Source organism: Hibiscus syriacus, unplaced genomic scaffold, assembly GCF_006381635.1.
Source record: "Hibiscus syriacus cultivar Baekdansim isolate YM2019G1 unplaced genomic scaffold, ASM638163v2 tig00112959_pilon, whole genome shotgun sequence".
Classification (NCBI taxonomy): Eukaryota; Viridiplantae; Streptophyta; class Magnoliopsida; order Malvales; family Malvaceae; genus Hibiscus; species Hibiscus syriacus.
This window is the reverse complement of record NW_024063425.1, coordinates 210,553-228,285: the sequence shown is the minus strand read 5'-3', so window position 1 is coordinate 228,285 and position 17,733 is coordinate 210,553. Positions and strand designations below refer to the sequence as shown.

At 34.5% G+C, this 17,733-nt stretch overlaps 1 protein-coding gene and 1 pseudogene across 1 annotated transcript; one reads left to right on the top strand and one right to left on the bottom strand.

The window, feature by feature from the left end:
* Positions 1 to 10,409: 10,409 nt before the first annotated feature.
* On the top strand, positions 10,410 to 13,340 carry LOC120184870 (FRIGIDA-like protein 4a). The gene is made up of 3 exons (XM_039189236.1): positions 10,410 to 11,372; positions 12,351 to 12,526; positions 12,788 to 13,340. The coding sequence occupies exons 1-3, from the start codon at positions 10,478 to 10,480 to the stop codon at positions 13,277 to 13,279; spliced, it is 1,563 nt and encodes a 520-aa protein (XP_039045167.1). The 5' UTR covers positions 10,410 to 10,477; the 3' UTR covers positions 13,280 to 13,340.
* A 2,672-nt stretch (positions 13,341 to 16,012) lies between these two features.
* Positions 16,013 to 16,468, bottom strand: LOC120184868 (annotated as a pseudogene).
* Positions 16,469 to 17,733: the final 1,265 nt, after the last annotated feature.

Here is a 17,733-nt window from a genome sequence, read left to right as displayed (position 1 = left end):
CTTGAAAAATAATCAAAGGTAACTAATTAGAATCGAATAAATAAATTAAAATTAAAATTTATAACTTTCGCTAAAAAAGACAACCGAAAATTAATTTCGACCTGACTCACTTACCTGTCCCCAGCGGAGTCGCCAAGCTGTCGTAACCGTCTTTCGGTTGGGGACCGGAATTGGGCTTCGACTTAGGTAAATGTGGATTGGAGTCGCCACCGATCATTTATTTAAAGATAAATGGGTTGATCGGATACCCTATTTCTTACCTGATCTACGTCTTACCAGAAATATGTCGGGCTCGGGAGTCGGTTACGGTCAAGGAAGGATTAGCACCCTTGAACCGCCCTTTCGGTACTACGTAATTTCCAGTTGTCTTAATTAAGAAAAATAACAAGTTAAATTAAAAGATAAAATAATGATCCAAAATTACTTACCTTTGACGGATTTACAAATATACCCTTTAAAAGTCAAAATATGGGTTAGAAGAGATGAATAAATGATAAATAAAGTAAAACAAATAAAATAAAGAGATTAAGAAAGAAATAAAGTAAATATAAAATGAATAGAATATATAAAATAAAAAAACAATAACACTAATATATGCATAGCAAACAACTAAATAAAAATAAAATGATAATGCAAATAAATAAATAAAACAAGTAAAAGAATATAAAAACATAAAATATAGGATAAATATAAAAATAGATAAATAAATGAGTAAAATATAAAAAAGTAAAAGTATATATATAAGTAAAATAATAATAAAAAAAAGAAAATCAAAAGTAATATACATATATACATGCAAAATAGGAAATATAAATATATATATAATAACACTAATAATAAAACATATATACATATATAATAAAATTAATAGAAAGTAATATGCATATATAACAAGAATAATAAAGTAGGAAAAAAATGATTTAGGGGGGAGAATTAAATATTTTAAAAAATGAACACGCCTCGGGGGTGGATCTAGGTTCGAAACTTCGAAATCCCACCCCTTTTTAGTCATCGGCGCAACCCACGTTTTGGGTTATTCGAACCAAATCTCAAGAAAAATAACGTGCACATGCGAGAAATGAACGAACCAATGTAAAAAAAGATGCTACCTTTTATTTCCTTTTCGAATCGTTTACAACAACTTTGCCTTTGTATTTTCCGTGCTTTCCTCTGTGTTTTGTGTGTAAAATCGTGTCCTACAATAGTGAGTTACAATGGCTATTTATAGTGCTTATGGATCCTATCTTTAGGAGTTTAAATCATAGTAGAACTCTATCCTATTTTTAGGAGTTTAAATCCTAGCAAAATGTTATCCTATTTTTAGGAGTTTGAATCCTAAAATTCTATCCTATTTTTAGGAGTTTGAATCCTAGTAGGACGAAAAATGTGTGTTGACAGTTAACATGTTCATTTTGCGTTCGTGAACATATTAGTGAAATCATGCAATTAGTCCTTAAGCTCTTTATGCTTCAAAGCATAAACTTCAAAGTTCACTCTATGTTCAATTTAGTTCCTACCTACACAATATTCAAAATGTAAAAAAAAAAATATTAAGAAAAAAAAGGAGAATTGAATAAATAAACAAACTTTCAGACAAGCTTATTTGTGAACATAAATGAATTTGACACACATCCGTATGTGTTTGTTTATTAAATCGATTTTTTTAGATTGTGTTTGGTTCAAGCAATATATGATTATTTTTGTCGATATAAAATTTGGAATTATATTATTTGGTTTAATAATATTACTTGACGAAGATAATGTAGGATTTCTTAGTCAATTATTAAGTTACTGTAATAGTATGAACCAAACGATTACGGTGATTAAAATATTTGTTGTTATCCCTCGAGGTTTTAAGTTCGAGCATCGTATATATCAATGATATAATAGTTCATTGTCAAATGGAACGGATATTTTAAGTTTATTTTGATGTATGAAAATAAAACTACCATTGTTATTTTTGGTAAATTATAGTATATATGTCACTTTTTTTATTTTCTTTTAATTTTGATAATATAACTTTGAATTATTATTATTTCATCACTTACATTGTCGATTAATAATAATTTAGTCATTTGATACGTTAACTCTCGTTACATTGTGGAATGTTAACAAAAAATGGGATGAAATTATTGAAAGTCACAGGTGAATCACAAATTAGAATTAAGTGAAACGAAAAAATAAAAGAAAGCAAAGGCAAAACGACAAAAAACGTGTCATAAATACAGAGAAAAACATGTTATAAAGTCAGAAGAATATGTGCTATAAAAACAAAGTTATTAAATTAATAATAACAACAATAATAATAAAGATACGCTATAATAAAACAAAGAAAAAAATAATGAATACGGTGGTTGACTATCAACACCAAGATTAATATTGTCGTTGATCACAAAAATGAATAAAAAAAGATTAACGACGGATCAAGGAAAAAAGAAAAAATAGGACAAACTTTAATAAAAGAATATTTATTTAAATTATGGTTACTATGTTATTTTGTTATTAAATTGTCAATTCTTATTAATTGGATGACATGATATATTAATGACGTCAATTTTAAAATTTATAATTTGCTTCTTATTATCCTCTTAAATAAGAATAAAATATATATTTCATCAAAAAAATACTTTGACCTTAATAAATTGTAATTTTATTTATATTATGTATTCATGATAATTATAATTTAAGAAAAACATTTTAATGTATTTGATTTTTTTTATCATTTCTCTCTAATTTTAGGATCTGAATTTGAAAATACCATATCTAAATTTCAATCGGCACCCTCATCCTCGAGTGTCCAAACTTTATACCCCCAAATATTAATATAATAATATTAATATTAATTACATGATTAAACACTTTCATTCATATTTTCTCTATTTTTTTATTTATTTTAAAAAATATAATATAATATCATTTTAGATTTTATTTAATTAAGACGTCATCACCGAGAATTAAATGCTGTTAGATTTTTTTGTGTGGTAAAACTGGAAACAACAGCTTAGGAAGTGGGTAGTCCTTCTCGCCTAACTAAGTCTACCACCTCAATAGGAGGCTCGTCATAAATCACCATTCCAACTGTGCGTCCCCTGGCCATTGCCTCAAGCTTGTCCACAACCATATTGGTTCCCCGATGATAGTAGTTCACTTTAACCTCCCATTCTCTCGCAAGCATATCCTTTATCAACTTCACAATGGTGCATCCATCCCTATCACAACTCCGGTGGTTGATTGAGCTTAGGAATGGCAACGGGTCGGGTTCGGGGCGGGTTTTGCTCTTCCTGTCCTTGAACCCGAAATGAATCCCCATCCCCGACTCCGACCCGATCCCAACGGATTTTTTATCGAAGCGCACCGTCGGAGATTTTTTTTGCCCCGTCCCCGAACCCAACCCAAAATATTATATTCAAATCCGAACCCGAAAATATTTTATATATAATTAATATAAAACATTATATATATAATTAATATAAAATATAAAATATAAAATATTATATATATATATATATATATATATATATAATCGGGACGGGGCGGGGATACCTTGCCCCGAACCCGAACCTGACCCGAAAAAATCTCCGATACTCGACCCAACCCAAACTTGACCGGGTTTCGGGTTTCCCTGTCGGGTTCGATCATACTACCATCCCTAATTGAGCTCACTGCCTTCTTGCAAACGGACTCCACTTCCACCTTTCGGAACCCCATATTCTACGCCATCACTAATATATCATGGAGAGCCCACAACTCGGCTTTCAGAACATTACAGATTCCAATACTTCTAGAGAAACCCCGAATCCAATTGCCATGGTGATCAAGCAGCACTCCTCCTACGGCAGCCATTCCCAATGCCCCTCTCATTGCTCTATCGGCATTAGCTTTAATCCAATTCGGAGCAGGTCTTCTCCACCTGTCAATCGCCTTGTCCATATCGGATCTCCCCAGGTTCTCTATCAGTGTTGAGACAATACTTTCCTTGAAGCTAAAACGCTTAGCTAGAAAATCGGATTGTTCCACATAGCTACTATCCAGCAAAATGCTACATCTACGCTTCCATAAATCCCAGCAAACAACAACAAATAACAGGCCCCAGTGACGATCATTAAAGGAAAAATTACCTTGGCCGTGAATATTATTGATGAGCTACTCTTGTATAGGAGTATTCATGAACTCCCTCTGCTTGTCGGATTGGATTAGCGCCCTCCAAATGCTCGCAGCAAAAGGGCAGTGTCGAACCTTGCCATAGCCTTGAACTTCGCTTCCTAGTAATGGTTACCGGCACAAGATCATTCCACTTGTACAACTCTAATCCACAGCTTGTCATCTCCTTCAATTAATTGCATCCCTCTCTTCATTAGAAAGGCTTGATTTTGTCGACCAAGGTCTTTAAAACCTAGACCACCCTCCTTTACGGAGAGTTTAATTGTCTCCCATTTGACTAAGGCCAAACTCTTGGTCCCTCCATTTGAATTCCACACAAAGTTGCGGATCAGTTGTTCTCCATTCGCTTGTTAATAGCATGCGAAAGTCTCTCCATGAAGAGGACAAATAGATATGGTGAGAGGGGATTACCTTGCCGAATACCCCTTGTAGGGGTAAAAGCTTCCGAAACTTCCCCATTCTAAAGAATCTATGTGGAAACCGTCTTAACACAACACATAATCCACCCAACAAATTTGCTAGAGAGCCCTAAATTAATGAGTGTTTCTTCTATAAAGTCCCATTCCAACTGGTCATACGCTTTCTCTAAATCAACTTTTATTGTCATCTAAGCCTTTGTCCCAGTCTTAATATTCATTGAAGTGATCACTTCTTGTGCAAGGATTATATTATCCGTTATATTCCTCCCGGGAACAGAACTAGATTGACTAAGAGAGACCCAGTCCAGAAGTAAAGGTTTCAGTCGATTAACCAACAGTTTCCTAATTACTTTGTAGGGTACCGTGCATAAACTTATTGGTCTGAATTACGTTCTTTTTTCCGGATCCATCATAAACAGAGTTTGCCTCACCTCCTCGAGACTGACATCACGCGTTAGGGGCTTAAGACTTTCCTCCCCCATTTGCTGGAAACCACCCATGAACTCATTCGAACATATCCATCGAACTTCAGAGGTAAACAGCTTCAGAAAGAACCGAACTGCATGACTCTGAAGTTCATCTGGATCATCACACCATCTATCATCCTCGACCTGGAGCATAGAAATAGCGTTACGGTGACGTCTATTCAAAGTGATCGAGTAGAAATAGCGAGTGTTGTGACCCTCATTGCTAATCCATCGACTCCTCGACTTTTAATACCAAAGTTTTTCCTCTTGATCAAGCACCAAATCAAGTTCTTGCTTGAAAGATTCCTCCAAGTCCAACAAGAACGTTGACTATTTGTTTTCAAGAGCCAATTCAACACCTCGGATCCGGCCAAGTAGAAGAGACTTACTTCTGCCAATGTGTCCAAAAACTTCTTTGTTCCAATCACGACATCTCTCTTGCAAACTCAAAAAGTTATCAAACACTGAAATATTTCTGTTCCAGGAATCATCTAAGAAATCCCTAAATTTTGGATGATCATTCCAAGTTTCCAAGAACCGGAAAGGACGACTATCCTTGTGGACTCTTCACATTCGTTATAAGCATTATTGGTCGGTGATCCGAGCCAATCCTCTGAAGATGAATAACCTCAGTAGAATCAAAGTTTTCGAACCAAACAGGATTACACACACATCGGTCTAGCGTTGGTACAAATCACCACGCTGTCACGTAAAATGGGGACCGTTAAAAACCATATCCACTAACCCAGATCGAAATAAAAACTCGCAGAACTTAGGACGAAGTGTCTTCTTCCAGAGCCTCCTTTCATCTCCTTCATACTGCAAATTGCGTTGAAATCTCCTCCAAGGACCCAAGAAGTATTAGAATCTGGGGCTAAGGCTTCCACCTGTTCCCAGACCTGGCTTCGCTTACGACTATCGGGACTCGCATACACGAAAGTTATAAAAAAATCCCCTCTTGGTGAAAGAGCCCACACAGTAACCATGAATGAATTGATTAGAGATAACGAGAAAATCCTGGGAAACAGTACTCTTCCAAAGCACCCAAATACCTCTAGAAAAGCCATGTGCCTCTACTCTGAAGGAAGAATTAAAACCCGATTTTCGGATAAACTTATCAGCTTGAGCTCCACTCACCCTAGGTTCCAATATCACCATGATATCTGGCTTCTGATTCTTCAATAGCATCTTAAAATAGCGGTTAAAAATAAGGCAAAGAACGCCTTGTGTGTTCCAAAAAATTGTCCTAACCATGAATGAACAAACAGAAAAATAACGTCCATTGGCCAGACGAGTAGTATCCCTGTCCACCTCAAACGAGTCATTTTCTCTCCAATGAACCTGCTCAGCCATGTTCTGAGGATTTTTAGAGGCCTCTGGGAGTACACTCGAGCTTACTTTATTGAGGTCGTTAGATAACGTATTAACCGAATCAGCTAGGAGAATTTTAGATAGTTTGGATCCGTCTTTAGCCTTGGTTTTCATCCCTTTCGTTATATTCCCTTTCATCGCCATCACATTCCGAGCTTTATTCTTCAAAGCAGGCCCCTTCAAATTCCTTCCGTTCGTATCCTACAGAATATTGCGATGTTCACCATCAGTAATGACAACAACAGTGTGTTTGCCCCCATTATCCATCGTACGTACTTGCACAGTGTCTCAATTTTGCTCCATGGATGCTATCTCCACAACGCCATCATGATTGTACATTTCTATAGCTGCTTGGGAACTTCGCTCCACGTCTTTTCCATTACTGGAATTAATTCTAGTATAGATTGACTCATCTGCAAGGTTTCAAATCGCGGTCGGGGTCGCGTTTTCGGTTATTTCGGATTTACCATGATTGCGGCCGTCGTGGGTAACTCGAACGGCGGCGAAACCGCTATATCGTGGCCGAAATCGCGGTCGCGGACCGTTTTTTAAAACTCTGCTCATCTGCTTATTCATGTTTTCATCGGTCTCCGCAGTTCGTGCATTTTTATTCCTTATGGCATCCTTCTTAGTTCTCACAGATTTTCCCATAGTCACCTCCCTTGGACTAACTTCCTTCACATACTCGGCCCTCTCCTCCTTGGTAGGGATATCAACTGTTGCTGTATGTGTATCGGCCTCCATCATGCTTAACGCCACAAATCGTGAGCCACTCACTTGCACTCGATTATCTTTTGGATCAACCGTACTAAGGGTCTTCTTCTCCACAACGGGTTTCTTTTTCCTATGAGACACCTAAATCCATGGCCCATAGGGTTCCACCGGTGTTAGTGGTTCCTCTGCTGCCCCTTGCCTGCCATTTGTGTTAGGTTCATCATTCGAAGAGCAAAACTCCTTTGAGTGACAAATTGCCGAGACTAATGACTTCTATAGATTAACAACAATTGGGAGCCAAGCAAATCGCCCCCGCTTCCCTTCGGTAGTGCCACCGATGAATATGTAAAATTAAAAGCGATAAATTATACAAATGACCACTAATGTTTGAGTTAATTTTTATTTTCCCACAAAATTTTAAAATTAAAAATTGGTCCCTAAATCATCACATAGTCCTTATGATTATTCTATTGTCTCCTTACCCCCATCTATTAACCTTGTTGGTCAATAGTGTGTCGAAGATGGAAACATGGTTTTATGCCAGTAATAATGTCACCATTGAATAAGCTCTGGTTTTCTCGACTCAATGGGGCGGCGTCATGGTGGTGGTGTATCTTTTTAGAGTTTTAGTGACGAATATTCATCGTTCTTCCCATTGAATCTCTATCGCCGATCTAGAAAGTCACAAAGCAAGAGCCGAATATGAATATAATTTATATGATTTTCTTATTTTATTTGCTTTGAAGTGTTTAAGTTAATCCATGAACAGTAAAGCTAGGGATTTTAATTGAGATTTTCTTTTGCTTATCTTCAAATAATTACAATTAAGGGTCTGTTTGTTTGATTGTAATTAGTTTTCTGGAAATTGAATTCTGGAAAATGAATTATATTTCTGGAAAACGTTTTTCGGAAAATGTTTTCCGTAAAATGAATTACATTTTTTTGAAAAAAAATTTCTAAAAAAATGTTTTACGATATTTGGAAGATGTTGTTTAAATATTTTTTTCACTAGTTGATGAGTTTTTTTTTAAAAATTATTTATTACAAATATTAAATACAATAAATAATATTATTTATCATAAAACTTAATATTATTATTTTTAAAATATTAAAATAATTTATTTAATATGAAATATTTTTTTATAATTTTATTAATAAAAATATTAATATTGATATATATTTTATTGAAATAAAAATATATAAATTATATTAATTATTTATTAAAGTAATAGTGTTATATTATATTTTAAAAATATTAATTATATTTTAAATATCTTTATTAAAATATTATTAGATTATTATATTAATATTAAATATATAAATAATATTATTCATTATTAATAATTTAATAATATTATTTCTATTAAATTAATAAAAAATATAAATTTTATTAATAATTTATTATATATTATTAAAATAAAAATATAATATCTTATATTATTATAATATAATTGATTATTTTATTATAATATTAAAAATATAATATTATATTATTAGAAATATTAATAAATATATTTTAATAATTAATATTTTGATTAAAATGATATTAAAATATTTTATTAATATTAAATTCATAAAATAAAATTATTTTTAGTATTTATTCTTTGAAGTGAAAAATTCGGAAAATGACTTACGAAAAGTCAGATCATAAGTCATTTTTCAGAAAACACAAGAAATTCTGTTGATCAGAAAAATGTTTTACGTTGACCAACCAGTTTTCTTACAACCAAACAGTGGAAAGCATTTTCTGAAAAACGAATTATGTGAAACAAACAAGTGATTTCGGGAAAAACCAATTCCGTAATTAGTTTTCCTCCAAACAAACAGACTCTAAAATTCATTTTACTATGTTATTTTATTAATGGTTAATAATTAGAAATAAGAAGGTTACTGCAAAAGAGCATATATGATTGAAGAATAAGCAGAAACAAGTTGAACAACAATGGGAGCCTAGGAGAAAACATATTTTAAAAAGTGGGTAAATTGAAATTTTATCTATTAAAAAGTAGTATTTTATCAAAAGTAAAAAGAAGTTCAAAAGAAAAAAAATGAAGCCGTTAGTGACATTTTCTTGGATGCCAAACAGAGAGTGATTTGGCATAGGAAAAGTGAAGAAAGAAGTTTTAATGGGCGTTGTGGAGTAAGGGAATGAAGAAACTGCTTAGAGGGATTTATAGAATAAAATAGTATCAATCAATTTGTTATTTTAAAAATTTCAGTAAAAATTTAAAAATTTATTCAAATATTGTGAACATATGTGTAATTTATCTTTTTTTTTTTTAATTTAATCCATTTTCTAGGGTAAACTACATCAAATACCATTGAACTTTAGTAGATGTATTATTTATACCATCGAACTTTTAATTTTGTCAATTATATCACTAAACTTTGATTTTTGTTTCAACTATAACACTGAATCGTTCACTCGTTAACAGCATGATGACATAACTGAAGACGTGGTTGATGACTACTAATATAGACATCTCACTAAAATGACATCGTTTTGATCTGTTTGTTAATGATATTAACGGTCCAATGGTATAATTAAAATGAAAATTAAAATTTAGTGTTATAATTAATAAAATTAAAAATTCAATAATATAAATGATATAACGTCTAAAATTCGATGATAACCGGAGTAGTTTACCTATCTACTATGTCACATCAACAATTCGTTAAAAATCTAACGATAACTAACCATCAGTAACTGCATCACAATTAAATAAAAACTAAAATATCATATATTATAATTTTTAATCTTTACTTTTAACATTAAATAATTATACTTCTAATATCTATAATGTTTAATCCTTAACCTGTATAAAGTTAGAAAATAATAATAATTCATTTATCCATTATTTTCCCACAAGTGTTTTTTACTTTTTCCTGACGCATCCCATGTGGGTACGTGGACTGCCAACCGGGCCACTTGCCTTCCTTTTACTTTTCCCAGCATTTTCCCTCCTTCCTTGTTTGTCTCTTTACTTTTTTCCTCCTCCACTTCGATCTTTGCGAAAAGCACTCCACCCTCTTATGTTTTTTTTATCACTGACAACCAAACACCTCCTCATCCTTATCCTCATCCTTATCCTACGCACCCTTCACTCTATATGCCTACTCATTATCCTACGCACTATATCACTCATTGCTCGCCATCATTTTTTTCCTTCGGTGCCATTACACGTGTCTCCTTTTGAAGCTCCCACGTCATCGTCTCTTCAGCCTTTTTACTTCCGTTTTTTCTCCATTGCTAGGGTTTCTAATTTCTTTCTTTCGTTTTTTTTGGCTTTTCGTCTACCGAGTCACCGAACGAGTTAAGGAAAGAGGCGAATTTCACCAACAACCATGGGGTCGATCCCCGATCCTGGCGAGGTGACCGAGTTGGCGCAGCCGAGTTTCGATGAGTTCCAGCGACAGACCTCTCTGATGACGAGCTGCACTCTCCTCTGGAAAGAACTCTCCGATCACATAAACTCGCTCGAGCAGAACCTGTTGAAGCAGTCGGAGACCTTGAAACGCAAGATCGAGACGCTAGACTCGGAGACCAAGGCTTCACTCGATTCACTCAAGAAGCGCGAACTCAGCGTCGAGGAAAGCGTCAAGATCGCGCTCAGAAGAGTTGAGCTCAACACCAAAGCCGCCATGAGAACACTTAGCGACGAACTCGAAGAGAATCCGGACGGAGAGGTCGACAACGGAGACGGCCTATTGCAACACCTGAAGTCATTGTGCTTGAAAATGGAAGCTAAAAAATTCTGGAACTTCGTCGCCGGAAAAAAGAAAGAACTCGATTTGTTAAGAGAGAAAATCCCTGCAGCTTTATCGGAATGCATCGATCCGGCGAGATTCGTTATGGGGGCCATTTCAGAGGTATTTCCGGTGGATAAAAGAGGGAATGAGGCAGGAAGTGATTTAGCTTGGGCTTGTGTTTTAATTCTCGAAAGCTTAATTCCTGTGGTGGTCGATCCGGTGATCGGAAAATCAAGGATGTTGGTCACGCCTAGTATGAAGGAGCAGGCTAAAGAGATCGCGGAGACATGGAAAAGGAGCCTTGAAGAGAGAGGAGGAATTGAGAATGTGAAAACCCCTGATGTTCATACCTTTTTGCAGCATTTGGTTACGTTTGGGATTGTTAAGAAAGAGGATCTGGAGTTTTATAGGAAGCTTGTTGTTGCTTCTGCTTGGAGAAAACAAATGCCCAAACTCGCCCTTTCTCTCGGCCTCGGCGATCAAATGCCTGGTATGACTTTCCTTTTTTATGTTTAACAGTGACGGTGTGATGATAGTGATTATATTGGCTGATTTATTTGAACGCTATTGTTGTTGTGAACAGGGACAAATGATTTTATGTTAGGAATGAACTTATAAAATTTTATGGAGGCAAAACAGATTATCAATATAATATAAAAGACAAAGAAGATATCTAAATTATATGAGAATTTGACCTCAGTACATCTCTGGTTGTGAAGATAAGATTTTTAGAACATTTCATGAGCTATGTTTCATCTAGAGTCGGCCTCGGATTCCTGTTTTGTGTGCTAGATGTCTGTATGTTCACTTTCGTAGAAAGTTTTTCCATGTATTTTGAGGGTTTGAATCAGAGGTCTGTAGGCATAACGGTATGCTTGAGTAATAGTTGACTAGCATAGTTAAGTATATTATTGTCTGGGATGTGGATTAGCTTCTGGTTTTTGTTTTAATGTGTAGCTAAAACATGAGCCTGTTCTTTTGCTATCTTACATGCTTTCAAAATGGTTTGTGCTTGTGTAATTTGCTCATTGTTTTTTGACTGATTTGAGTATTGCCAATAGTTACAATATTGCTTTTGGTTTTCGGAGAATATATGGTCTGTATTCAGGTGACAGTTAGGGGAACTAATTTCCAGACACAATTTTAGCAATTGGAAACCTTATGCTGCATGTCGTGAAAAGTTTGAGATTAGTTATGATTCAAATAGATTAAGAACCGATACCTTATTTTAAGATGAGTGAAGCAGATGTTCATGGAGTTGAATATGTGTTATGTTTATTTTTAAAGCTGACAGTTGTGGTAGTTTGTTGGAGAGAGAAATGTGAATTCATCAGTGTTGGACTTGCAACCAGTGGTGTATCCTGCATAACTCAAACATGGATTTCTGCCGTATGAAATTGCAGTAATTTGTACCATTAATTTACAATTATAAGGTTGAGTTTATAACACTTTCGATTATTGTATATAGACATGATTGAAGAGTTGATCAGCAAGGGACAGCAGCTCGATGCTGTTCATTTTACTTATGAAGTTGGCCTTGTGGACAAGTTCCCCCCTGCACCCCTGCTGAAAGGTTTCTTGAGGGATGCAAAGAAGGCTGCATCTTCTATCTTAGATGATCCCAATAATACTGGCCGGGCTGTGGTACTCATTCTGATGATTTGTTTCTCTTTACGATTTTGATTATCCATTTTTTATTCGATTGAATGTTTGATGCAAGGGTTTTCTCCTGGGGTTTGCTGTAAGCTGTAAGCAGTTTTATTTCAGCCATATATTTGCCTGCTAACTGAAATAAACTAAAATGTGATTTTTTTTATATGACAAAGCATGTGCAGCATGGATTGATGGTGCTGTCATTGCATCTATCGCTTTTGTGATGACAATGTCTGTTCTTTATTTTTGCAGCAACTTGCCGCACGCAAAGAGCAATCAGCACTAAAAGCTGTCATCAAGTGCATTGAGGAGTACAAACTCGAGGCTGAGTTCCTGCCTGAAAACCTCAAGAAACGCCTTGAGCAGCTAGAGAAGAGCAAGACTGAGAAGAGAAAGCCAGTTGTATTCCCTGCTAACAAGAGAACACGTGCAAGTAATGGCGGTCCTATGCCTCCAGCTAAAGCTGGCCGTATGACGAATGCATACGTCTCCTCTTTTCCTGCACCTCCTCCATTCGTAAGGTCTCCCTCGCATACCCAGTACCCCACTCCAGTCCCGGGATACCCATCCCCGCCTGCCATGTACGGAAACAGGAGCCCACCCACCAACCCCTATGTTTACTCACCTGAAGCAGCCCCTCCTCCCCTCGCTTGTCCATACCCTGGAGCTCCCATGAACTATCCCACATACGGGGGCTACGGTAACGGTCTGGCACCGGCATATCAGCAGGCTTACTACCGATAGACAATGACGAAAACTAATCCGGCGATGGTAACCACTGATACGCTGACTACTACCCGACCAACCTAGGTTTATTTTTCTAAAATGGTTTGTTTGTAATATCACTAGCCGTTTTAATGGTAGCGATGTCTGTGTTTAATTATAACTGCTATGCTTCTCACAAAGAACTCTAATAGTAGGTGATGTGGTTAAGCATAACAATGTCTAAACTCGAGACTACCACGTAGGATTAGTTTGTAGGAAAAATGTCCCTACTGTTTATCTGATCTGATGAACCTTTTTACTTTCTTGTGTTTCCTAAGAGATGGCTTAATCATTGCTAGGCAGCCTTTGGTTCCATTGAAAGCATGCAATGTTGGATTTCAGGGAAGATGGGACTGTTGTGGGGACTTTTAAAAGGACCCTATCCTCTCTTTAAGCAAGGTGTGGTGACACCAGAACGAAAGTGAAAGTTTGAGGGCCTAGGGAGAATCACTTGCTCTCTGCTGTCCCAAAGCATTCAATTCTTTACTTGCAAGTTGCAAGTACTCTCTTCTTTACTCCAGTTTTCTCCCTTTTTTACCAGGTTGTTTGCACACATAGATCCTTTATAGGAACAACCTTTCTCCCTTGGTTTTCAAAGGCGTGCCTAGGCGTGAGTCGCAACCAGGCGATGAAGATGGTGCCCGCCTGGGATTAGGCGAGGCGAGGCGATTTACAAGAGGCGCCAGGAGGTGTGCGCCTCCTGCCTTTGATGAAAGTTGGTCCAGGAAAAACAAAATACAGGAGAAGTGGGGCTAGAAAATTGAAGGAAAACAGAATTAAACATAATCAACTTGGGTTCAATTTCAAAAGAAAAGGAAGATAGGGAGAAGTGTTCTGAGTAAGAAGGTGCGGGAGGAGGGACCACAGCAAAAGCTAAGGAAAGGAAGATAGGGGGACGAGGGTTGGAAAGTATTGAAACTAAAGAAGAGAGATCTTTAGAAGAAAACAATCAGATTAATTAAAAAAATGCCCAGAACAGGGGAGATGAAATACTAAGTCTCAACCTTTTATGATGGCAACTTTATCAAAATAGGGAATAGAAACAAATTGATATCAATTACACAAGGATTAAGGAATAGCATTAATCATCATGATTAATTGCAGGCACCAGCCGTTATTCCAAGAAGGAAGTTGTGTGAATCCATTTGTTTCAAAATTGGCAATAAGTGAAACGGCAGCTGAGAAAAAATTGGGCAAGAAAATTATGAAAATGCATGATAATATTGAAGAGAATGTAGGCCTTTAGACATTGGGGTCAATCCAATCTAATGGATTTTATATAATCTTATCAAACTAATAATATACTAAAGTTTGATATAATAATAACCAGTCAGGCTTAACAAATTTTTTAAAAAAAAAACTAACGATGCACCTCACATACGAAAAGCGCCCAGCGTCTAGGCTCCAGAGACCTTTCACGTCTCGGTGCGCCTTGTCCTGCGCCTTTAAAATCCAAGCTTTCTCCTTGCTCATCTATAGGTATGGAAAGATGGGAAAAGGCATGAGGGCCCAGGCTATATATTTTGTGTCATCAATGTTACGTGACGATTTTTTTTAAATGTTTGAGGTGATTTTAAGGTAGTATATGTTTAGAATTTTCTTTAATATATTGACAACACATGCATACCTTCTAGAACTTCAAGAGAAGATAACACTTATTTAAGCTATTGAGATTTTGATAGATATATCTAGTGACGATTCTGAATAAGAGAAAGATGGTGACAATTGCTAGGTGATATTAGAATCATCATGAACCTATTGATTTGATGGATAATGAGGAGCTAAATGAATACTGTACTCACATAAATGATCAAACGAACATTGTTGATGGTAACATTGAGGTTACGATGATTATAAGTTATTTATTATTTTAAAATTTGAACGGAGAGTTGTAATTGATAATTTAAAAAAAGTAATATATTGAGGATGATAGTTGTCTCTCGTTTAAAAAGACAAGTCTCTTAATTTGATATGTGAGGTTTATATAAAAACCTTTAGTATTAATGACAAATTTAGGATCATGAATGTTAATCATATATTGATAGATTTGATGAATATGACCTCTTTGATTCTAGTAAATTACTTAGGTTTGTCGATTGTTATATTAGAAAAAGAGGTAAATTATACAATTAGTATCTAAACTATCAGTTTCGATATATTTTAATATCTAAACTTTCAATTTTTAAAACTCTACCTAAAATTAAATTTTTGTTTCAATCTAGTACCATTATTCAAAATTTAACGTTAATTTTTTGGGGGAAAATGAAAGTTTAGATATTAAAACAGATCTAAACTAATAGTTTAAGTACTAAATGTGTTAAGTATTTAACGGTGAGATACTAAAACGAAATAAAAATTACACGGTAGATATGGTTTTAAAAAATTAACATTTTAGACACTAAAACATATCAAATTTTATAATTTAGATACTAAATGTATGGTTTATCCTATAAAAAAAAGTATGCAAACCCTCAAATACTATAATCAATAAAAAAGGTCATCGGGAGGCCTCTAATTCCGCACTGGTCATTAACGGGGATGTTCAACAAACATCATTTTCCTCCTCGATCTGCAAAACACAAGAATTTTCATGGAAAGTGACCTAGAAAACAATTGGAAAATCTATTATAGCCTGGTCATGATCAGGGAACATAAATCCTCAATGGAATGTTAACTTCTAAATACAAATCAAACAAGCTAACTCCACTTCGTTCAAGTCATCTCAATCATCAACTCCACGATGGTCTTAATACGGCAATTCGAAGTGGGATACGATACACAAAGCAAAGCAAACCCACTGTCCACAACATCATCACTGAGCATACCTTCGCTCTGATCAACGGTGCCGCTCACCAGCTTAGCCGGACAAGTCATGCAAACCCCCAGCTTACAGTCATGCGGCACGTCCAAGCCTCCTCCAACGCCTTCGATAGAATAGTCTCATCGTCTTCAACCTCTAGCTCCGTCGACTTGCCTTGGTGCTCCAATACCACTTTGTAAGAGCTTGCTATCAGTGCCGAGGATTTTCTAAGTGACCCATGGTGGTTTCTGGGGTTGAGCTTCGGGATTTTTGTGGGGTGTTTTGGTTTGATGAGGATTAATGGAGGAGATGGAGGTGGAGTGAAATGAAGGGTTGCCATTGTTGTTTAAGGACGAAGCTTGTTTTCTGAGTTGGGGGAGATTGGGTGTGTGCCGTGTAGGGAAAAAGATAAGGTTTTTACTATTTGGTTAAATTTGGTGATTAGTATTTGTATTGTGTATAAATTATGAATTTAGTCTTTATATTTTGACTTAATTATTTTATCCCCTATATGTTTTAGATTTTGAAAATCCAGTCCTTAAAATAAATCTGACATTACTAATTTAAACCATTATGTTCTATATATATATATATATATATATATATATATATATATATACACACAAAATGGATAGGGTTGGAGTTATCAATTACAATTAAATAATGTCTCTTATTAATAGACTATAAGTTTAATTTTCATGTAAACTACTTGGATGATCATTTAGGATTGAGATCGAAATAACCACCATTTTTAAATTTGTGTCAATAACACCATTTAACTATTTAAATAGGTTCAATACAACCATTAGTCGTTAAAATCTAAAGGAGGGATGACGTGGTAGCTAACAGAAATTTGTATAATTATACATTTGATATTTAATACTTATATATTCTATCAGTTTAGTCCTAGTTTTAATTTAATTCAAAAAATAATCCTCCAATCAACATGTGTCAATTGATTATTGAGATATATTTTAATAGTTACACATGTCATAACATGAACGGAGATTTTTTTAATTAATTTTAATATTTTAATTAAATGAATTTTCTCAATCGGGTGGTGACAATGTTTAAAGGAAAACAAACATAAGTGAAATTTTAGTGTCAAAAGGAATCAAACCTAGGATCTTGGGTACAAAATAGGCACGCCTCGACCATTGAAGCAAGCCCAATATTTGTTTGTCAAACCTTATATATATATATTGTTTTAAATATACATTAAAAATAATAATATTTTAATAAATAAATTATAGGATAAACTACTGAATGACTGCTTAATATTCTAATAAATAAATTATTAGTTAATGCAAGGTTTAAAAATAAAAATGAGTTTAAAATTTTTATATTTTAAAATTAAACTATTTTTATATGATTATTTTTAAACAAGTTTAAATTAGACATGTTTTTTCTTTCTTACAATATTTTTATTGATTTATCATTTAATTTTAGAATAATTATTTTTAAAAAAATTAAATTATATATTATTTTTTTCTTACAACGTTTGTTACATTTATCATTAAGAAATTTATAAAATAATTATTTTAAAACAAATTTATATTATATTATATTCTTTTTTACAATATTTGTTATTCATTTATCATTTAAAAATAATTGTAAAACAACTTTTTAAACA

What these genes read in the sequence shown, in the direction of transcription:
- LOC120184870 (XM_039189236.1), top strand. Translation starts at nt 10,478, where the DNA reads ATGGGGTCGATCCCCGATCCTGGCGAGGTGACCGAGTTGGCGCAGCCG. An exon ending in CCTCGGCGATCAAATGCCTG is followed by an intron (nt 11,373 to 12,350) that starts GTATGACTTTCC and finishes TATTGTATATAG; the next exon opens with ACATGATTGAAGAGTTGATC. An exon ending in ATAATACTGGCCGGGCTGTG is followed by an intron (nt 12,527 to 12,787) that starts GTACTCATTCTG and finishes TTATTTTTGCAG; the next exon opens with CAACTTGCCGCACGCAAAGA.